A 14,577-nucleotide genomic window follows, 5' to 3' on the forward strand; every position below is an offset into this window, starting at 1 on the left:
GTCTATGCTGCAAGAAAGGGGCCCTCCTCCCATAGGGTATGAGAAAGAGGGAGGGGGCTGGGACCCTGGGTTAAAGCCGCATGTGCCAGACAGGTGCCAGAAGTGCTAGAGATTGACTACATTGTCTAGTGCCCAGTGCAGCAAGAGAGACATTCCATCCATTCATTAAACAAGTATATCAACTAGGGCCCGGAGTACAGGAATTCAGGAACAAAAAGTCCTTGCCTTGGACAAATCCATAGAAGAGTTGCACACGTGCAAAATTAAGATAACTGCAACCTTCACAGGAAAAGAAGACTAACATCCTGGCCTGGGAGACGCGATCAGCTGGATTCGGCCTTGTTCCCTCTTGGCAGGCCTGGGCTTCCTTGCCCCTTGCAAGCGGTAGCGCTCGCTGTTCTTCCTCCAGGCCGGCAAGGGGCAGTGTGGGTTCCCCGTCTGCTGCTATCCCGACAACCCTCACCCGGGCGCGCTTCTTTAAGCTGGCGGAAGAGCCGGCGCGCGAGGCTGGGCTGGGGGCGGAAGCGGCTCGCACTCCGGTGCTGCCATGCCTGGAGACCACCGTCGCATCCGCGGGCCTGAGGAGTCCCAACCACCTCAACTGTACGCGGCGGACGAGGACGAGCCGCCTGTCGCCCGCGACCCGACACGGCTGCGGCCTGTGTACGCGCGCGCAGGGCTTCTGAGCCAGGCCAAGGGGTCGGCCTACCTGGAGGCGGGCGGTACCAAGGTGCTGTGCGCCGTGTCTGGCCCGCGCCAGGCCGAGGGCGGCGAGCGCGGCAGTGGCCCTGCTGGAGCGGGCGGCGAGGCCCCGGCCGCGCTGCGTGGTCGCCTGCTCTGCGACTTTCGCCGCGCACCTTTCTCAGGCCGCAGACGCCGTGCGCCCCCGGGCGGCGGCGAGGAGCGCGAGTTGGCCCTGGCGCTGCAGGAGGCGCTGGAGCCGGCTGTGCGCCTGGGGCGCTATCCGCGCGCACAACTCGAGGTGTCTGCGCTGCTGCTGGAGGACGGCGGCTCGGCGCTGGCCGCCGCGCTCACGGCCGCGGCGCTTGCCCTGGCCGACGCGGGAATTGAGATGTACGACCTAGTGGTGGGCTGTGGCCTGAGCCTCTCACCGGGACCCGCGCCCACCTGGCTGCTGGACCCCACGCGGCTCGAGGAGGAGCGCGCCGCCGCCGGTTTCACCGTGGCGCTTATGCCGGTGCTCAATCAGGTGGCCGGGCTGCTGGGCAGCGGGGAGGGGGGCCAGACCGAGAGCTGGGCCGAGGCCTTGCGCTTGGGCCTCGAAGGCTGCCAGCGCCTCTACCCCGTATTACAGCAGTGCCTGGTGCGGGCAGCCCGCCGGAGGGGAGCGGCCTCCGCATCCTGAGTTCCAAGCCTGAGCACCAACAAATGGAGTGCTGCTGTTGCTGTCCTTGAAAAACCCATGCGGTCGGTCTCCTGCCTCCACCCAGCTAAGAATCTGGAGCACAGGAGAGGAGGTCGAGACGTACACACATGAACCAATGCACTGGACAGCTATGTTTGAGTGACTTTTTTACAAACTGTTCTATTAAAGGGACTTTGCTACTTGAGCTGGCACCCAGTTATGATCCAACTGAAGAAACCTATGGAAGCAGCCTTACTCCCAAGTTGAAAAGGACTTAAGCTGGACTTATCTGAAAAATGAGATCTGGAGCTATGGCCTTTTAAGAGATGAACCCTGCATAGGCCAGCTATTGACTCTTTCCAATATAACTGGGCTACTCTTAAGAGGATGAACAAGGGGGCAGTGCCTCAATATCTAAGCTAAAACATAACAAAAAAACTTTTTTTTTAATGTTGTAGAAACGTCTTCTGTTGTGGTTCTTTAAGTACCAGAGTAGGGGCAGCTGCTGAAATGTAATAAGAATGGGGAAAGTTGAATGGCCCTGGGTATACCCCTACTCAGGTTTAGAGCCAGATAAGACACAAGTCAGGGTTGGGTATTTGTGAAGGATTGTACTTTGGATGGAAGCAAGATCTCATCAGCATAACCAGAGGCCTCCATTGCTGATAAGAAGTGGGGTTCTGGGCTGCCTTCATCTGGTGCCCCTGGGAGCAAGACCCTGAGCAGTGTGGCCTGGGGAGATGGCAGATGCACTGCCAAGAGTGAGAGTTCCTAGATACAATGCCTCCTGCCCGACAGCCTCACCTTCAGATACAGCCCCCCTATTCTATAGGGCAGAGCTAGCTTAATTGACCATGAAGATGGGGTCTTCACTCTACTCAGACCTGGATTAAAGGAAGCTAGGAGACTTGTTCAGGAGGCAGCCAGCCTTTTCCCCTTTGTACCCTAGTTTGGTATGAGCTTTGAAATTTGAGGGTCTCAAGGACCTGTTCAGCCTCTCTCCTGACTGCCTAGGACAGCCCAAGGACCAGAATAAAGTTGAGACCACAATAAGAATCCCCAACCAGGAAGGAGATATACAAATTTTAATGTTTCCCTTCTGATGTAATACATTTTGTGAGGCAAACCTGAAATATGTGGTGTCATACTAGCAAGAAACTATGAAGCTGGACACAAAAATTATACCCCTATTCTGAAGCATGGCTTTATAGAGTAGATGGGGAGTCTGGAACTAAAAGGGGTTAGGTGGGGCACACACAGGGTCTTACAATTTAGTGTCAGATTGGAGGCACACAAGTGTTGCAACATGTGCTCCATAGTACTGTGACTTGTGGCCCATGGGGAGGTGGCACCTGAGCCATATCTGCATCCAGGGAGGCCTGATGTTGCTCCCTACAGTACTCTGTCAACTACCTCCTCCCAGACAGCCTCACCTTTATAAGAATGGTGAGCTACTGCTGGGCTGTCCGGGAGCTCATCTGAAAACCCTCTCCAAAGCTAAACCCACCACTATGGGGAGACTCAGGTGGCCTGCCTGACCTGTGCCTCTTCTTCCATTACACAGAATGGATGCCTCAGGTTGCCTGGACGCACCCAGGAGGCCTTCGGAAAAACAGGCAAGGAAGGGAGTCACCCAAGAAGGTGCATGAAACTGATGAGCCTGGAAGGGTTCCCATCTACTGGCTTCCCTCTTGGTAGGGTGCTTGATTCTTCATCTGTAGAAAAAAATTAAAAGATGGGTCTGGGGTGGTGGCTCAGTGGTAGAGTGTTTGCCTAGCATGTGTGAGGCGCTGGGTTTGATTCTAGGCACCACATACAAATAAATAAATATTCATCAACAACTAAAAAATATATTTTTAAAAACATTTATCTTTAGTTGTAGGTGGACACAATACGTTTATTTTTATTTTTTTAAATAATGTTGTTTATTCTTTCTTTTGTGTGGTGCTGAGGATCGAACCCAGGGCCTCATGCATGCCAGGTGAGTGCTCTACCACTGAGCCACAACTGCAGCCCCCTAAAATATATTTTTAAAAAATAAAAAGAGTGGGGCTGGGAATGTGGCTCAAGCGGTAACGCGCTTGCCTGGCATGCACGGGGCGCTGAGTTCGATCCTCAGCACCACCTAAAATAAAATAAAGATGTGTCCACCGAAAACTGAAAAATAAATATTTTAAAAAATTCTCTCTCCTCTCCCTCTCTCTTAAAAAAAAAAAAAAAAAAAAGTAGCTGATAAGACAGGGAGGCAGAGAAGAACTAGGAAAAAGGGCCAACATGTAGTCCCTTTGCTACCTGCCCCCCACCCCTGTGTCTTTGGAGCTTTAGCAACTCCAGGGCAACTCTAGAGTCTTTTTCGGGGGTGGGGTACATCTGGAATTGGACCCAGAAGTTGCACATGTTAAGCACACCCTCTATTACTAAGCTATATTCTCAGTCCCTCTTCAGGCTTCTTGAGACCTGGGAACTCAAAACCAGCAGGCAAAAGAAAGCATTTTCTCCTTCTAACCCATTCTTTTCCCAGGTCCTAGGCAGTAGTGAAGGCCCTCCTAAGCTCAGAAGGCCAAGGGTGGAACTGAGGAGGTGGAGGAAGGGAGCTCATTATGCCCAATTCCGTGGCAGCACTGGCCTTGCTAAAAGGGCCCAAGAAGCAGTGTGGGCTTGGCCTATCTTAAGGACCACCGATAGTAGAAGAGAGTGTGGGAGAACCAGTAATATTCAGGACCTTTAATACTGAAAAAATGGCATCTTCTCCAGCCAGGAATGTCACTGTACCATAGCTTCCCAGGGAGCTTGGTGCCATGCAGACAGCTCAAAGGCCCTAGGACCAGGGAGAAGGCAGAATTTGGTTCTTACGCAAGGGATCTGGGACCATGGGACACATTTGTGACATTTCCTCTGTAGTCTATAGCTCAAATCTCTCCTGCCTTCCAGATGGAGATGATATGTCAGCCCACAACAGATCCAAGTGCCCAACTGCTTGGCAGTAGTCCCTGGTATAGCATAGCTGACCAAGCCCAGAGCTGCGAGGATAAAATGCAGGGCCAGGCCCATCCTTTACTTGGGCTTCTCTCAAGTTGAAGTCATATGCTTTCCCCTACCCCACTATTGTGTGCTGCACAAACCAAAGTCCCTCCCTTGCTCTGAAGGCCACAAGGACCCAAATACAAGGGGGAGAAGAGGGGTAGACCACTCACTGCCGGCTGGGTGTCTGTGCTTCCCTCGGAGCTGTCTGCCTCCAGATGGAACCTCTGGTCCCTGGGCTCCTGCTGGGGCTCCGAAGTTCTGCATGAGGACCCCTCACTACCAGGGTTCCTGTGCTCTTCACTGTCCTTTGTCCCTGCGCAGAGTTGCCAGTCAATGGCCAAGTTTGGAGGCTCCAGCTGACCCCATCAGGGTCCAGCATTGATTTAGGATATCTAGGGCTTGGGAGGGCAAGAAGCAGATGGGCCAGGATACTGCTCAGGCTCCAGATAGCTGCTGAATAGGAGAGGGTGACAGAACAACCCAGAAGCCACAAGCATCCTCCAGTCACAAGAACAGCCAGAGGGAATAGACGGGAAGTGCACTCCAGGGAAGGGAGGCCTGCAGACAGGGAAAACCCCAGGTGGAACCCTGGGCATCCTGGCATCTTCAGAAGCAGGAAAAGCTGGGGCTGAGAGCATGGCCTGAGCCCACCCTGGGTGCCTGACCTGCAGGATGGTCCCTCTGTTGGTCCATGTGTTCCAGACTCTCCAACAGGCTGTCCACTTGGGCTTTGATCTGGCTCAGCTCCCCTCTGATGGAGCGCAGCTCCTCAGTCCTGACTGCTGGGAGAGGGCCAGTGTTGGACCTCAGCTCCTGGGCACAGAGGCCACAGGAGATGAGGGCAACGTTGCCAGGGCTCTGGGGCCTGTTCTTATTGTAGGTACAGCCATACAGTTCCTCCCAAGCTCTGCAGGAGAAATCTATGTCCCCTTACTTACGCTTTATCTGCCTGGGGGACAGGTGGTTATTCCTGGAATCTTTGTAGGGGCTGCAACTGTTCTTGACTCCCATGCCCAAGTGGGTCCTTCTCATCTTGGAAGGCATCTGGCTGATGAGTGGAGGGATCCTCTGGTATTCATACATTCTATAGGGACAGGAGAGATGAGAAGTCAAGCCGATCAGCACCACCATCTCCCCCAGAGGACCCAGGAGTAGGACCCACTCACCTGTAGGGGACTTCTTCTCTGTGCAGCTCAAAGTTCAGGTTGTAGTTACTGCTGCTGCTGCAGAGACAAATGGGAAGTTGGGGGGGGGGGGGTCACTGTCTAGGGCCAGAATTTCTACCTGGTCCCTAATTGAATTTGGGGAAGTGGAAATAACGCAGCTGTTCCTTAGAGCCCCAGGATTCTCCACCTGAAGAACCCCCTGGGACTTGCTCAAGGTCACTTTGAGAGACCACAGCAAACCAGCTTTCCCCTGGATGCACTCTGATGAGGAGCTAATGGTTCCAGGTGGCAGGAAGGGACAATCGCCTGCAGGCTTCTGGCCCTCCAAAGGCTTTTCTGCTTAAGCAGGGAACTGTTGATGTTCTGGATCTTAATCTGGCAAAGGATGAAAAGGAAGAATTAAGTCAGAGCCCAAAGCCACTGTGGGGGTGTGAGAGTCTTTAATCCTCCTGTGGCAATTGCCAGGATGCAGGGACTAGCACAGGCAGGGCCAGCAGGCAAGGACAGAGCTGTGGCCAGACCATCTACCCCTTTGCTGCAGGCCTTGGAAAAGATCAAGCTCCAGACAGAACCCAAAGCTCACATTGTCTGACTTCAGCCCTTCTCACACACACGCTCAGGGGTGCAGGTGCCAGGAGGGTGGGGGATTCCTTCATCGTCGAGACTCTTCTGCCTCGGCAGGAGCTTCAGGTACCATGGCGCTAGGCTGGGGAAGGTGAGGAATTGGGGATAGTGGAGAGGGTGCATGGGAGGTGTATGGGATAGTGGAGAGGGGCATAAGTTCTGGAACAACTTTCTGGTACTGCTCAGGGTCAGCCCAAAATAGGCCAGGTGTGTGGGGTTCCCTAGGGCGGTCCCTGAGCGGGCCGCCCTTCCCTTTCATCTTCAGGGTCCCCAGAGCTGCAGCCCGGGAAGCACAGGGCTGCTGACGATTCCGGTGGATGGGAGGCGGAGGAAGAGAAAGGACTTGCGGACGGTCGCAGATTCCTCCTCCTTCCCGCTCCCCGCAGGTGATGTGGGTTTGGGATGGGAGGAGCGCTGTGATCAGGTCCGAGCCCCAGGTGACCAGTTTCTGGAGTCCAGAAGGTTGGGCAGACACCCGATCTCAAAGGACGTCTGTCTTTGACCACCTGAGCCTCGATGTTGGCTCCCTTCACAGCTCAGCATTGGTGGTTCAGTGGTAGAATTCTCGCCTGCCACGCGGGAGGCCCGGGTTCGATTCCCGGCCAATGCACAACTGGCTTTTTTTTCCTTTTGTTGTTTTTGACTTCCTTACTCCTGTTTTCCAAAATGACCATTTTAAATGTATTAAGCCAGGGATGAGTCTTGCGAAAGAATAGAATGTTGCTAACTACTGCTCAAGTTGAGACAGGCAGGCGTTTGGGCGCATGCGCTCCTGCAGCGGAGCCTGTTTCAGGGAGAGGTCCCTCTCCGCCAGGGCCCTCTCTACTCCCGCTTCCTCTGCGAGTGCTGACCCGTTCCCCAGGCGATGTCCCTGCCTATTTCTCCCCCAGGGGAGCGTCCTGGTTGCACCCGGGCAGCGGCGTCCGCTGCCTCTGGTCTGGAAATGGTTACAGTCTGCAAGCCTGGACCTTCCAACGACAAGAGAGAAAACACAGTCGGAATGGCTGTGTGGGGCAGTGGTCAGGCCACCTCCTCAAGTGTTCTCAGGCCTAGGAGCAAGAGGGACCCCTGTGGGTCAGTCTTTCATACCACAACTTTCCCTGCGCTTGACAAATTCCATTTTTCAGATTGGAAAATGTGATCTGAAATCCCCCAGTAAGTACTCATGGAGGGCCCTCAAACAACACCTGGGGTAGCACTGGGTTGCTCTCCCCGGAGTCCCCTGGGCACAATGAGGCCTTAAGGAGGACACCTCTGCCTACCTCTGCCTCAGGTCTTGAAAGCCCAGAGTCCCTTTAGGACAGGCAGGATCACTCACTCCCCATGGCTTCTAGTCTCCCGCCCCCACTACCACCCCAAAGTGACCCAGGGTGGGAAATGGATCCAAATCGGCTGGGAGAGGGATTGGAGCAGAAAATATGAAACTGGAACTGAAAAACTGAGGAGCCACTAATCTTCCATCAGACAGCCTCAAAAAATGGTCATAAGCGGGCATGGTGGCGCAGGCCTGTAATCTCAGCAGCTCAGGAGCTGAGGCAGGAGGACTGGGAGTTCAAAGGCAGCCTCAGCAAAAGCGAGGTTCCAAGCAACTCAGTGAGACCCTGTCTCTAAATAAAATACAAAATAGGACTAGGGATGTGGCTCAGTGGTCAAGTGCTCCTATGTTCAATCCCTGGTACCACAAAAAAAAAAAAAAAAAAAAAAGAAAGAAAGAAAGAAAGAAAGAAAGAAAGAAAAATGGTCATGATGGCAGGTGCAGTGCACACCTGGCCCAGTGGCTCTGAGGCTGAGGCTGGAGGATCACAAGTTCAAAACCACTCTCAGCAATGCAGTGAGGCCCTAATCAATTTAGTGAGACCCTGTCTCTAAATAAAATACAAAATAGGGCCAGGGGTGTGTCTCAGTAGTTAAAAGCCCCTGGGTTCAATCCCCAGTTAAAAAAAAAAAAAAAAAAACTGGTGTGAGCCAGGAACAGTGGTGCATGCCTGTAATCCCAGCTACTCAGGAGGCTGAGACAGGAGGATCGAAAGTTGAAGGTCAGCCTCAGTAACTTAGCGAGACCCTGTCTCACTTTTTTTTTTTTTTAATATTTATCTTTTAGTTGTAGATGGATACAATACCTTTATTTTAGTTATTCATTTTTATGCGGTGCTGAGGATTGAACCCAGGGTCTTGTATGTGTGAGTCGAGTGCTCTACCACTGAGCCACAACCCCAGCCCCCACTGTCTCACATTTAAAAATAAAAATAAAAAGGGCTGGGAATGTGGCTCTGTTGCACAGAGCCTGTGGGTTCAATCTCCAGAACAACAACAAAAAATAAAATAAAATAAAGTAAAATAACAAAATACATCACATGTGATAACTAGGAGAACCACTCTTCCATCAGACAGAAGATTATAAAGTCTTATCAACAGACTCCCCAAGTTGAGAGTCTTGCTCACAAACCAACACACAGCATTTAGGGCTGGGGATGTGGCTCAAGCGGTAGCGCGCTCGCCTGGCATGCGTGCGGCCTGGGTTCGATCCTCAGCACCACATACAAACAAAGATGTTGTGTCCTCCAAAAATAAATACTAAAAAAAAATTCTCTCTCTCACACTCTCTCTTAAAAAAAAAAAAAAAAAAAAAAAAAAAAAAAAAACAAACAGAAGTATACCTCTACTCTGCAGTGAGAAGCTGCTCACACTGTTACACTGCAGGTGACACAGACTCACACTAATTAGTACCTCCTAATTCCTCTGGAGGTACAGAGGCATCTCAGAGCCTGCCACCCCACTTCTAGGGAGATGAGCAGAAATGAATGCATAGTACTGGGGTGTTTGCAGCTGCGCTGTTCCTAACAACAATCACCTGCCCCTCAGAGCAAGGCGGAAATCTCGCAAGGCGGAAATCTCCCAAGTGCCACATCAAGGCCAGAAGCTGACTGTAGCTGACTGTAGCCATTGCAAATGCCCAGTTAAGGAGACAGAGAGGCCAATGGGGGTTCAATATACCCTCCTCACACCAGTGAAAAATGGCGTGTTTGCTAGCAAACGTTGGCCAGCTCCTTTATGAAAAAATGTTTAAAGAGTATAAAAATTACTTTAAGGGCTGCAGGGAGCTCAGTAATAGAACACACTCAGGAAGCATGTAGGAAGTGCTGGCTGCATTCGATTCCTTTATATATTGCTTTAAGTTTCCCAAGTGAGGGGCAAGGTGTCATCCAGAGAGGTTCCCATTTACTACTTCTCAATGTCTATACCTGGAAAAAGCCCTCAACTCCCACAGGTCGAGGTGAGAAGGTTCCCCTCAGAGGACCCAGGCCTGGCTCCAGAACAGAGAAGGGACACCAGCAAGATGGTGACCGGGTTCGCTGGCTACAAAAGTACTAGAATGTGCTGGGTCATATTCCTGAGGCTGAGGGACAAGGAACCTTCTCACCAGAATGAGCAGACTGCGCGTGGAGTGGGCAGTGTACTGACGGACCCACTTGGAGTTCTTGTCCTGTCCCAGGAGAACCCAAATAAGCCAGCAACCATTCTCCCTCCTCAGCTGGCCAAGGGACAGACTCACCAGAAGATGGCGGTTCCCAGCTGCCTCTTCTGGCCTGACCGGGCAGGACCGGGCCTGGGCTCTCCAGCCATGTCCAAATCTAAAGAGAGAGCAGGAGAGTGGGACAGAGGTGAAGGGATGAAGGGGTGCAGTGGGAGGGGAGTGGGAGCATCTGCGCACAGGGCCCTGCTCTTCAGCTCTGGAGGGAAGGCCGAGATCCAGCCCGTCAATGGGCAGCCTGGCCTGGCCTCCAAGGGACCCAGACCCCCTACCCAGGCCTGGCATCAGGCCCCAGAAGTTTATCCTAGAGGTGCCCCTACCTAGACAAAGAGACAGGCTCTTGGGCACACTTTAAAACAAAAATTCTCTGGAAGTTTCTAACTTCCAGAGTTTGGGAAAATAAAGCGATTGCTTCCTTCAAACCCACACCCACAGCCAATTGACCTCATTGCTCAGTTCCCATACCTGGGAGTGGTCCTGTCAAAAGGCAGGAGAGGGTTTGCCTGTGATCCTTGTGTTCTCTGAGGAGACACCCAGCCCTGGTCTGGGATAATTCTTAAGAGTCCTCCCGCTGCCGGCCCAGGATACGGTCTGTCTGCCTGGCTGCCTGCACACTGCCTGCTCGCGGCCGGGCCCACGCCCCACACCTGCCTCTGTGCTAAGCCCCTTGCCAGCTGTCACTGAAAGAGCCAGAGTGGCTCAGAGTGACAAGCAAGTCTCAAATTCACAAAAGTGTTGCCCTCAGACAAACAAATTTCCCAGCCCCAAACCCAGATGGTTCACCTTGAACTCAAAAGCATCACAGAAAGGCAGGGGGCCCAGCACAAGATGTGGAAAGCTCACCAGGTACCCAGCTCTGGGATGAGCTCTGGAACTTGAATGCTCTTGGGAAGAGGAAGTCCTGGGTATTAGAGGGGCCAATAATCTTTATGAAATTCTACTAAAGTTAATTTAACAGATTTGAAATTCTAATTTTTAAAAAATATATATATTTTTTAGTTATAGAGGGACATAATACTTTTATTTAATTTATTTATTCTTATGTGATGCCGAGGGCTGAACCCAGTGCTTCACACATGCCAAGCAAGGGCTCTACCACTGAGCTACAACTCCAGCCCCCCTCCCCAACATTTTTTAAGAAAGAGGTTTATGTAGTATTTTATGGTTGCCAATTGAGTGTCAGCTAAATTTTAGCAGGATACATTTAAGTATTTAAGAAGGAAATATAGCTGGGTGTTATGGAAGATGCCTGTAATCCCAGTGACATGGGAGTCTGAGGTAAGAGGATGGCAAGTTCAAAGTCAGCCTCAGCAACTTAGTGAGGCCCTAACAATTTAGCAAGACCCTGTCTCAAAAAAAAAAAAAAAAAAAAAAAAAAAAAAAAATTAAAGGGCTGGGGATTTGGCTCAGCGGTAAAGTACCCCCTGGGTTCAATCCCCAGTACAAGAAGAAGAAGAAGAAGAAGGAGAAGGAGAAGAAAATACAAAGGAGTCCTAAATTCTTCAGGCTACTTCCTAATGGATGCCTTGGGCCCAAGGAAGCAGGGAGCAGGGCTCCCTGAGGGCCACTACACTGACTTTCGGCGCTACTGGCCAATGGGCCACATCCACTTAGAAGGGTCGGGTAAGGCTTCCCTTGGGACATGTGTGGGGCTGGCTGAGTTCAATGGACTGAGTGGAAGCTGAAGCAAGGAATTTGGGCAGCCTTGGGAGGAGGGTGCTGAGGACCCTGGATTCCCCCTTCCCATCTGGACAGAGAGGCCTGGAGGGTGTGCTTGGCCTATGACCAGCCCCAGATTCTCTTGTGACTCAGTAGGCAGCTGGCCAGCCATAATACTACTTGGGGAATGGGTTTCTGCAGCATCTGGGGCAAGGAACCTGCTGGTTGCTAGTAGAACCATGGACAACCATGAGTCAGGACCCTCCAGCCCCAAGGGGCTCCTCTGCCCCAGCCCCCTTGATATGCAGTTACAGCAAGAACAGGGAGGACCTCATTCCCATATTCCCAAATGCAGGAAGGGCTTTGCGAGTGTGCAAGCTGTGCAGCCACATGGGGTCCTCATTCAGAAGGACCTTGTGCTTCCTATATGCTCTGCTGTTGCCATCTTGAAATTCTTAATAATTTTTGAACTTGAATTTTCATTCTGTATCAGGTCCTACAAATCACATAGTTGGGCCTATGCCTCAGCCTCAACCAAAGGTTGACCTGAAGTTTCAGTGGGCAAATACAGCAACATATCAATCACCTTCCGATCTTCCACTCCAGCACAGGACCTTACACACAGAGCTCAGCAAATATTCTGCCCAGTGAGCAGGTTATAGAGCCTGGATTCTGTCTCATCATCCCTAGGAGAGGTTTTTTTTTTTGTTTTGTTTTGTTTTTGTTTTTTAAGTACTCAGGACAGGGAGACCCAATATGCAGTCATATTTGGGACATGAGGCTTTTGGGCCAACCAGGTGAGAGTCTTTCTCAAGCCTTCTCCTGGGTGCAGGAGGGACCCTGGTGGGTTCTAAGGCAGCTCTGACCTCTTTTCTCCAAGACATTCTGGATGCTCAGAGCAAATTTGGAATGGATGTTGACAGGATGAAGCTGTGCTCCAGCCAGCACCCTCTACCAGCCTTCTGTCCTTCAGCATGTGTGACATTGTTTGTAGAACCATCTGTACCTTCCTCTTCACTTCCAGAATCCAACATTCAGAGGAGGCTGTCTGGAACTATGTTTGAATCTCCTTGTCCCTGCCCAAGGCACAGAAACAGAGATTGAGGGAGGAACTGCAAGTCCTACAACTGCTTTGGTTCCGTAGCATTCACCTCCAAAGACAGAGTAGGAAAAGCAGAGTCCAGGAAGTGCATTCAAACTTCTTCCTCACCCAGTGCTCACCCAGAGCCCTCTGTGGTCTCCTCTCCTCACTCACTTGCTTTTTCACTTTCTTTTTTATTTTCTTTTTTTGTACTGGGTATTAAACTCAGGGCACTTAACCACTGAGCCATATCCCCAGCCTGTTTTATTTTTTATTTAGAGACAGGGTCTCGCTAAATTGCTGAGGCTGACTTTGAACTTTTGATTCTCCTGTCTCAGCTTCCTGAGCCCCTGGGATTTCAGGCAAGCTCCCCCACGCCTGGCTCACATCATTCTTTTGTTGTTGTTCTCCTTAGTTCCACATGACAGCAGGATGCATTTCAGTTCATTGTACACAAATGGAGCACAGCTTTTCATTTATCTGGTAGTATACGACTTAGAGTTGCACCATATGTGCAGTCATACATGTACCTAGGGTAATGATGTCCATCTCATTCCACCATCTTTCCTACCCCCATGTCCCCTCTCCTCCTCTCCCTCCCCTTTGCCCAATCAAAGTTCCTCCATTCTTCTCATTGTCCCCCTCCCCCCCCCAATATGGATCAGCATCCATTTATCAGGGAGAACATTCGGCCTTTGGTTTGGGGGAATTGGCTTACTTTGCTTAGCATAATATTCTCTAACTGCATCTATTTCCTTGCAAATGTCATAATTTTACTCTTTTAAAGCTGAGTAATATACCATTGTGTGTATATATCACAGTTTCTTTATTTATTCATCTATTGAAGGGCATCTAGGTTAGTTCCACAGTTTACCTCTTGTGAATTTCACTTCATTCTTGAAACCAGAGACCCCATTAATTTAACAAGGAGCATGTTAGGATGCCAAGTCTTTCCTAGAGGAAGTTCCAGTTCTGCAAACTAGCCAGCTCGAGGAACGTCCACCCCAACACTGACCTTTGGGATCTCAGCTAAATTCCACCTGCAGCCCGATTCCCTAGAGAGCTCTGCAGTGTGAACCACACCACAGAGAGGAGTCTGTCCTTTCTTGGGGCCTGCCCTCTAATTGACATCTCTCTCTTCTCCATCCTATCTCAGGACAAACAGAAGTAGTTCCTTACTAGGGTGGTGTAGCATGGCTTATCCCTTTCAAAGTCTTTTCACATTTTGAACAAGAACCCTGGGAGGTAGGAAGAACCAAGATCTTTTTTTTCCCATTTCTCAGACAAATAAACAGGGGTCCAGGGAGGCAGAAATGGGTTCATAGTCCACACTTCTTGATCCACACTTCTTGATTCCCAGGCAAGGAATCTTTCCAGAAACCCTAGTGTTCACCTATGCTCTTCTTCATCATCATAACTCCACATCAGTCAGTGTTCACTAGCCAATGGCAAAACTCACTCAGCCCCAAAGAGTGACCTAGGAACAGAGACATTTGCAACTCTGTTGGAAACAGAACAAATGCAAGAAGCACATTTTTAGGTCCCAAGAAGGTCAAAGCAAATTAAATGGTGGCGTGTGTAAAGGTCCAACAGCCTACTCTAGGCAGCCGTGGGCTGGCCCCAGTTGCCAGGCAATTGTTTCCTGCATTTTTTTTTCAACTACATCAAAGAGATGTTTGGGTCTGAAGTAAAATGTCAGCTGAAGCTGGTTCAAGGGAGGACCAAGAAGTCAGGTGATGTAGCCATTTGTGCTCCACTATGGAAATGTCACCTCATGAGTGGACCCTCAGGCCATTCATCTCCTGGCTCCTCTTTTTCACCATTCTTCACTGGAAAAGACAGATCCACACCAGAGCAGAAGATGAGGAATGCTAGTAGTGCTGCAACACCTCTGCTAGGTCAAGGCCAGGCATGTAGTAGGTGCTCAATTGATATCTGCTAAATAAATGAACTAAACCATTACAGATGCCACACATCTGGAAGTGGGCTGGAGGTCTTTGTTCCATATTCATTGCTCATAAAGCCCCCTAGAAGAATCCTAAGAGCCACATCCTCTTGCATTCCCACCACTATGCACATTTGACTGCATAGAACGTGGTAGGTGGGACGTTAATGAATGGGAAAC

General features: G+C 50.7%; 1 protein-coding gene and 1 non-coding gene across 2 annotated transcripts; both read left to right on the forward strand.

Annotated features, from left to right (window-relative positions):
* Positions 1 to 477: 477 nt before the first annotated feature.
* On the forward strand, positions 478 to 1,787 carry Exosc6 (exosome component 6). The gene has a single exon (XM_076838917.1). The coding sequence runs from the start codon at positions 548 to 550 to the stop codon at positions 1,364 to 1,366; it is 819 nt and encodes a 272-aa protein (XP_076695032.1). The 5' UTR covers positions 478 to 547; the 3' UTR covers positions 1,367 to 1,787.
* Positions 1,788 to 6,719: 4,932 nt separating this feature from the next.
* Positions 6,720 to 6,790, forward strand: Trnag-gcc (transfer RNA glycine (anticodon GCC)). The gene has a single exon. It is a non-coding gene; the product is annotated as a tRNA-Gly (tRNA).
* Positions 6,791 to 14,577: the final 7,787 nt, after the last annotated feature.

Source organism: Callospermophilus lateralis, chromosome 18, assembly GCF_048772815.1.
Source record: "Callospermophilus lateralis isolate mCalLat2 chromosome 18, mCalLat2.hap1, whole genome shotgun sequence".
In the NCBI taxonomy this organism is placed as follows: Eukaryota; Metazoa; Chordata; class Mammalia; order Rodentia; family Sciuridae; genus Callospermophilus; species Callospermophilus lateralis.

Bases quoted from the DNA above. Each gene is read 5' to 3' on its own strand.
- Exosc6 (XM_076838917.1), top strand. From the start codon at position 548: ATGCCTGGAGACCACCGTCGCATCCGCGGGCCTGAGGAGTCCCAACCA.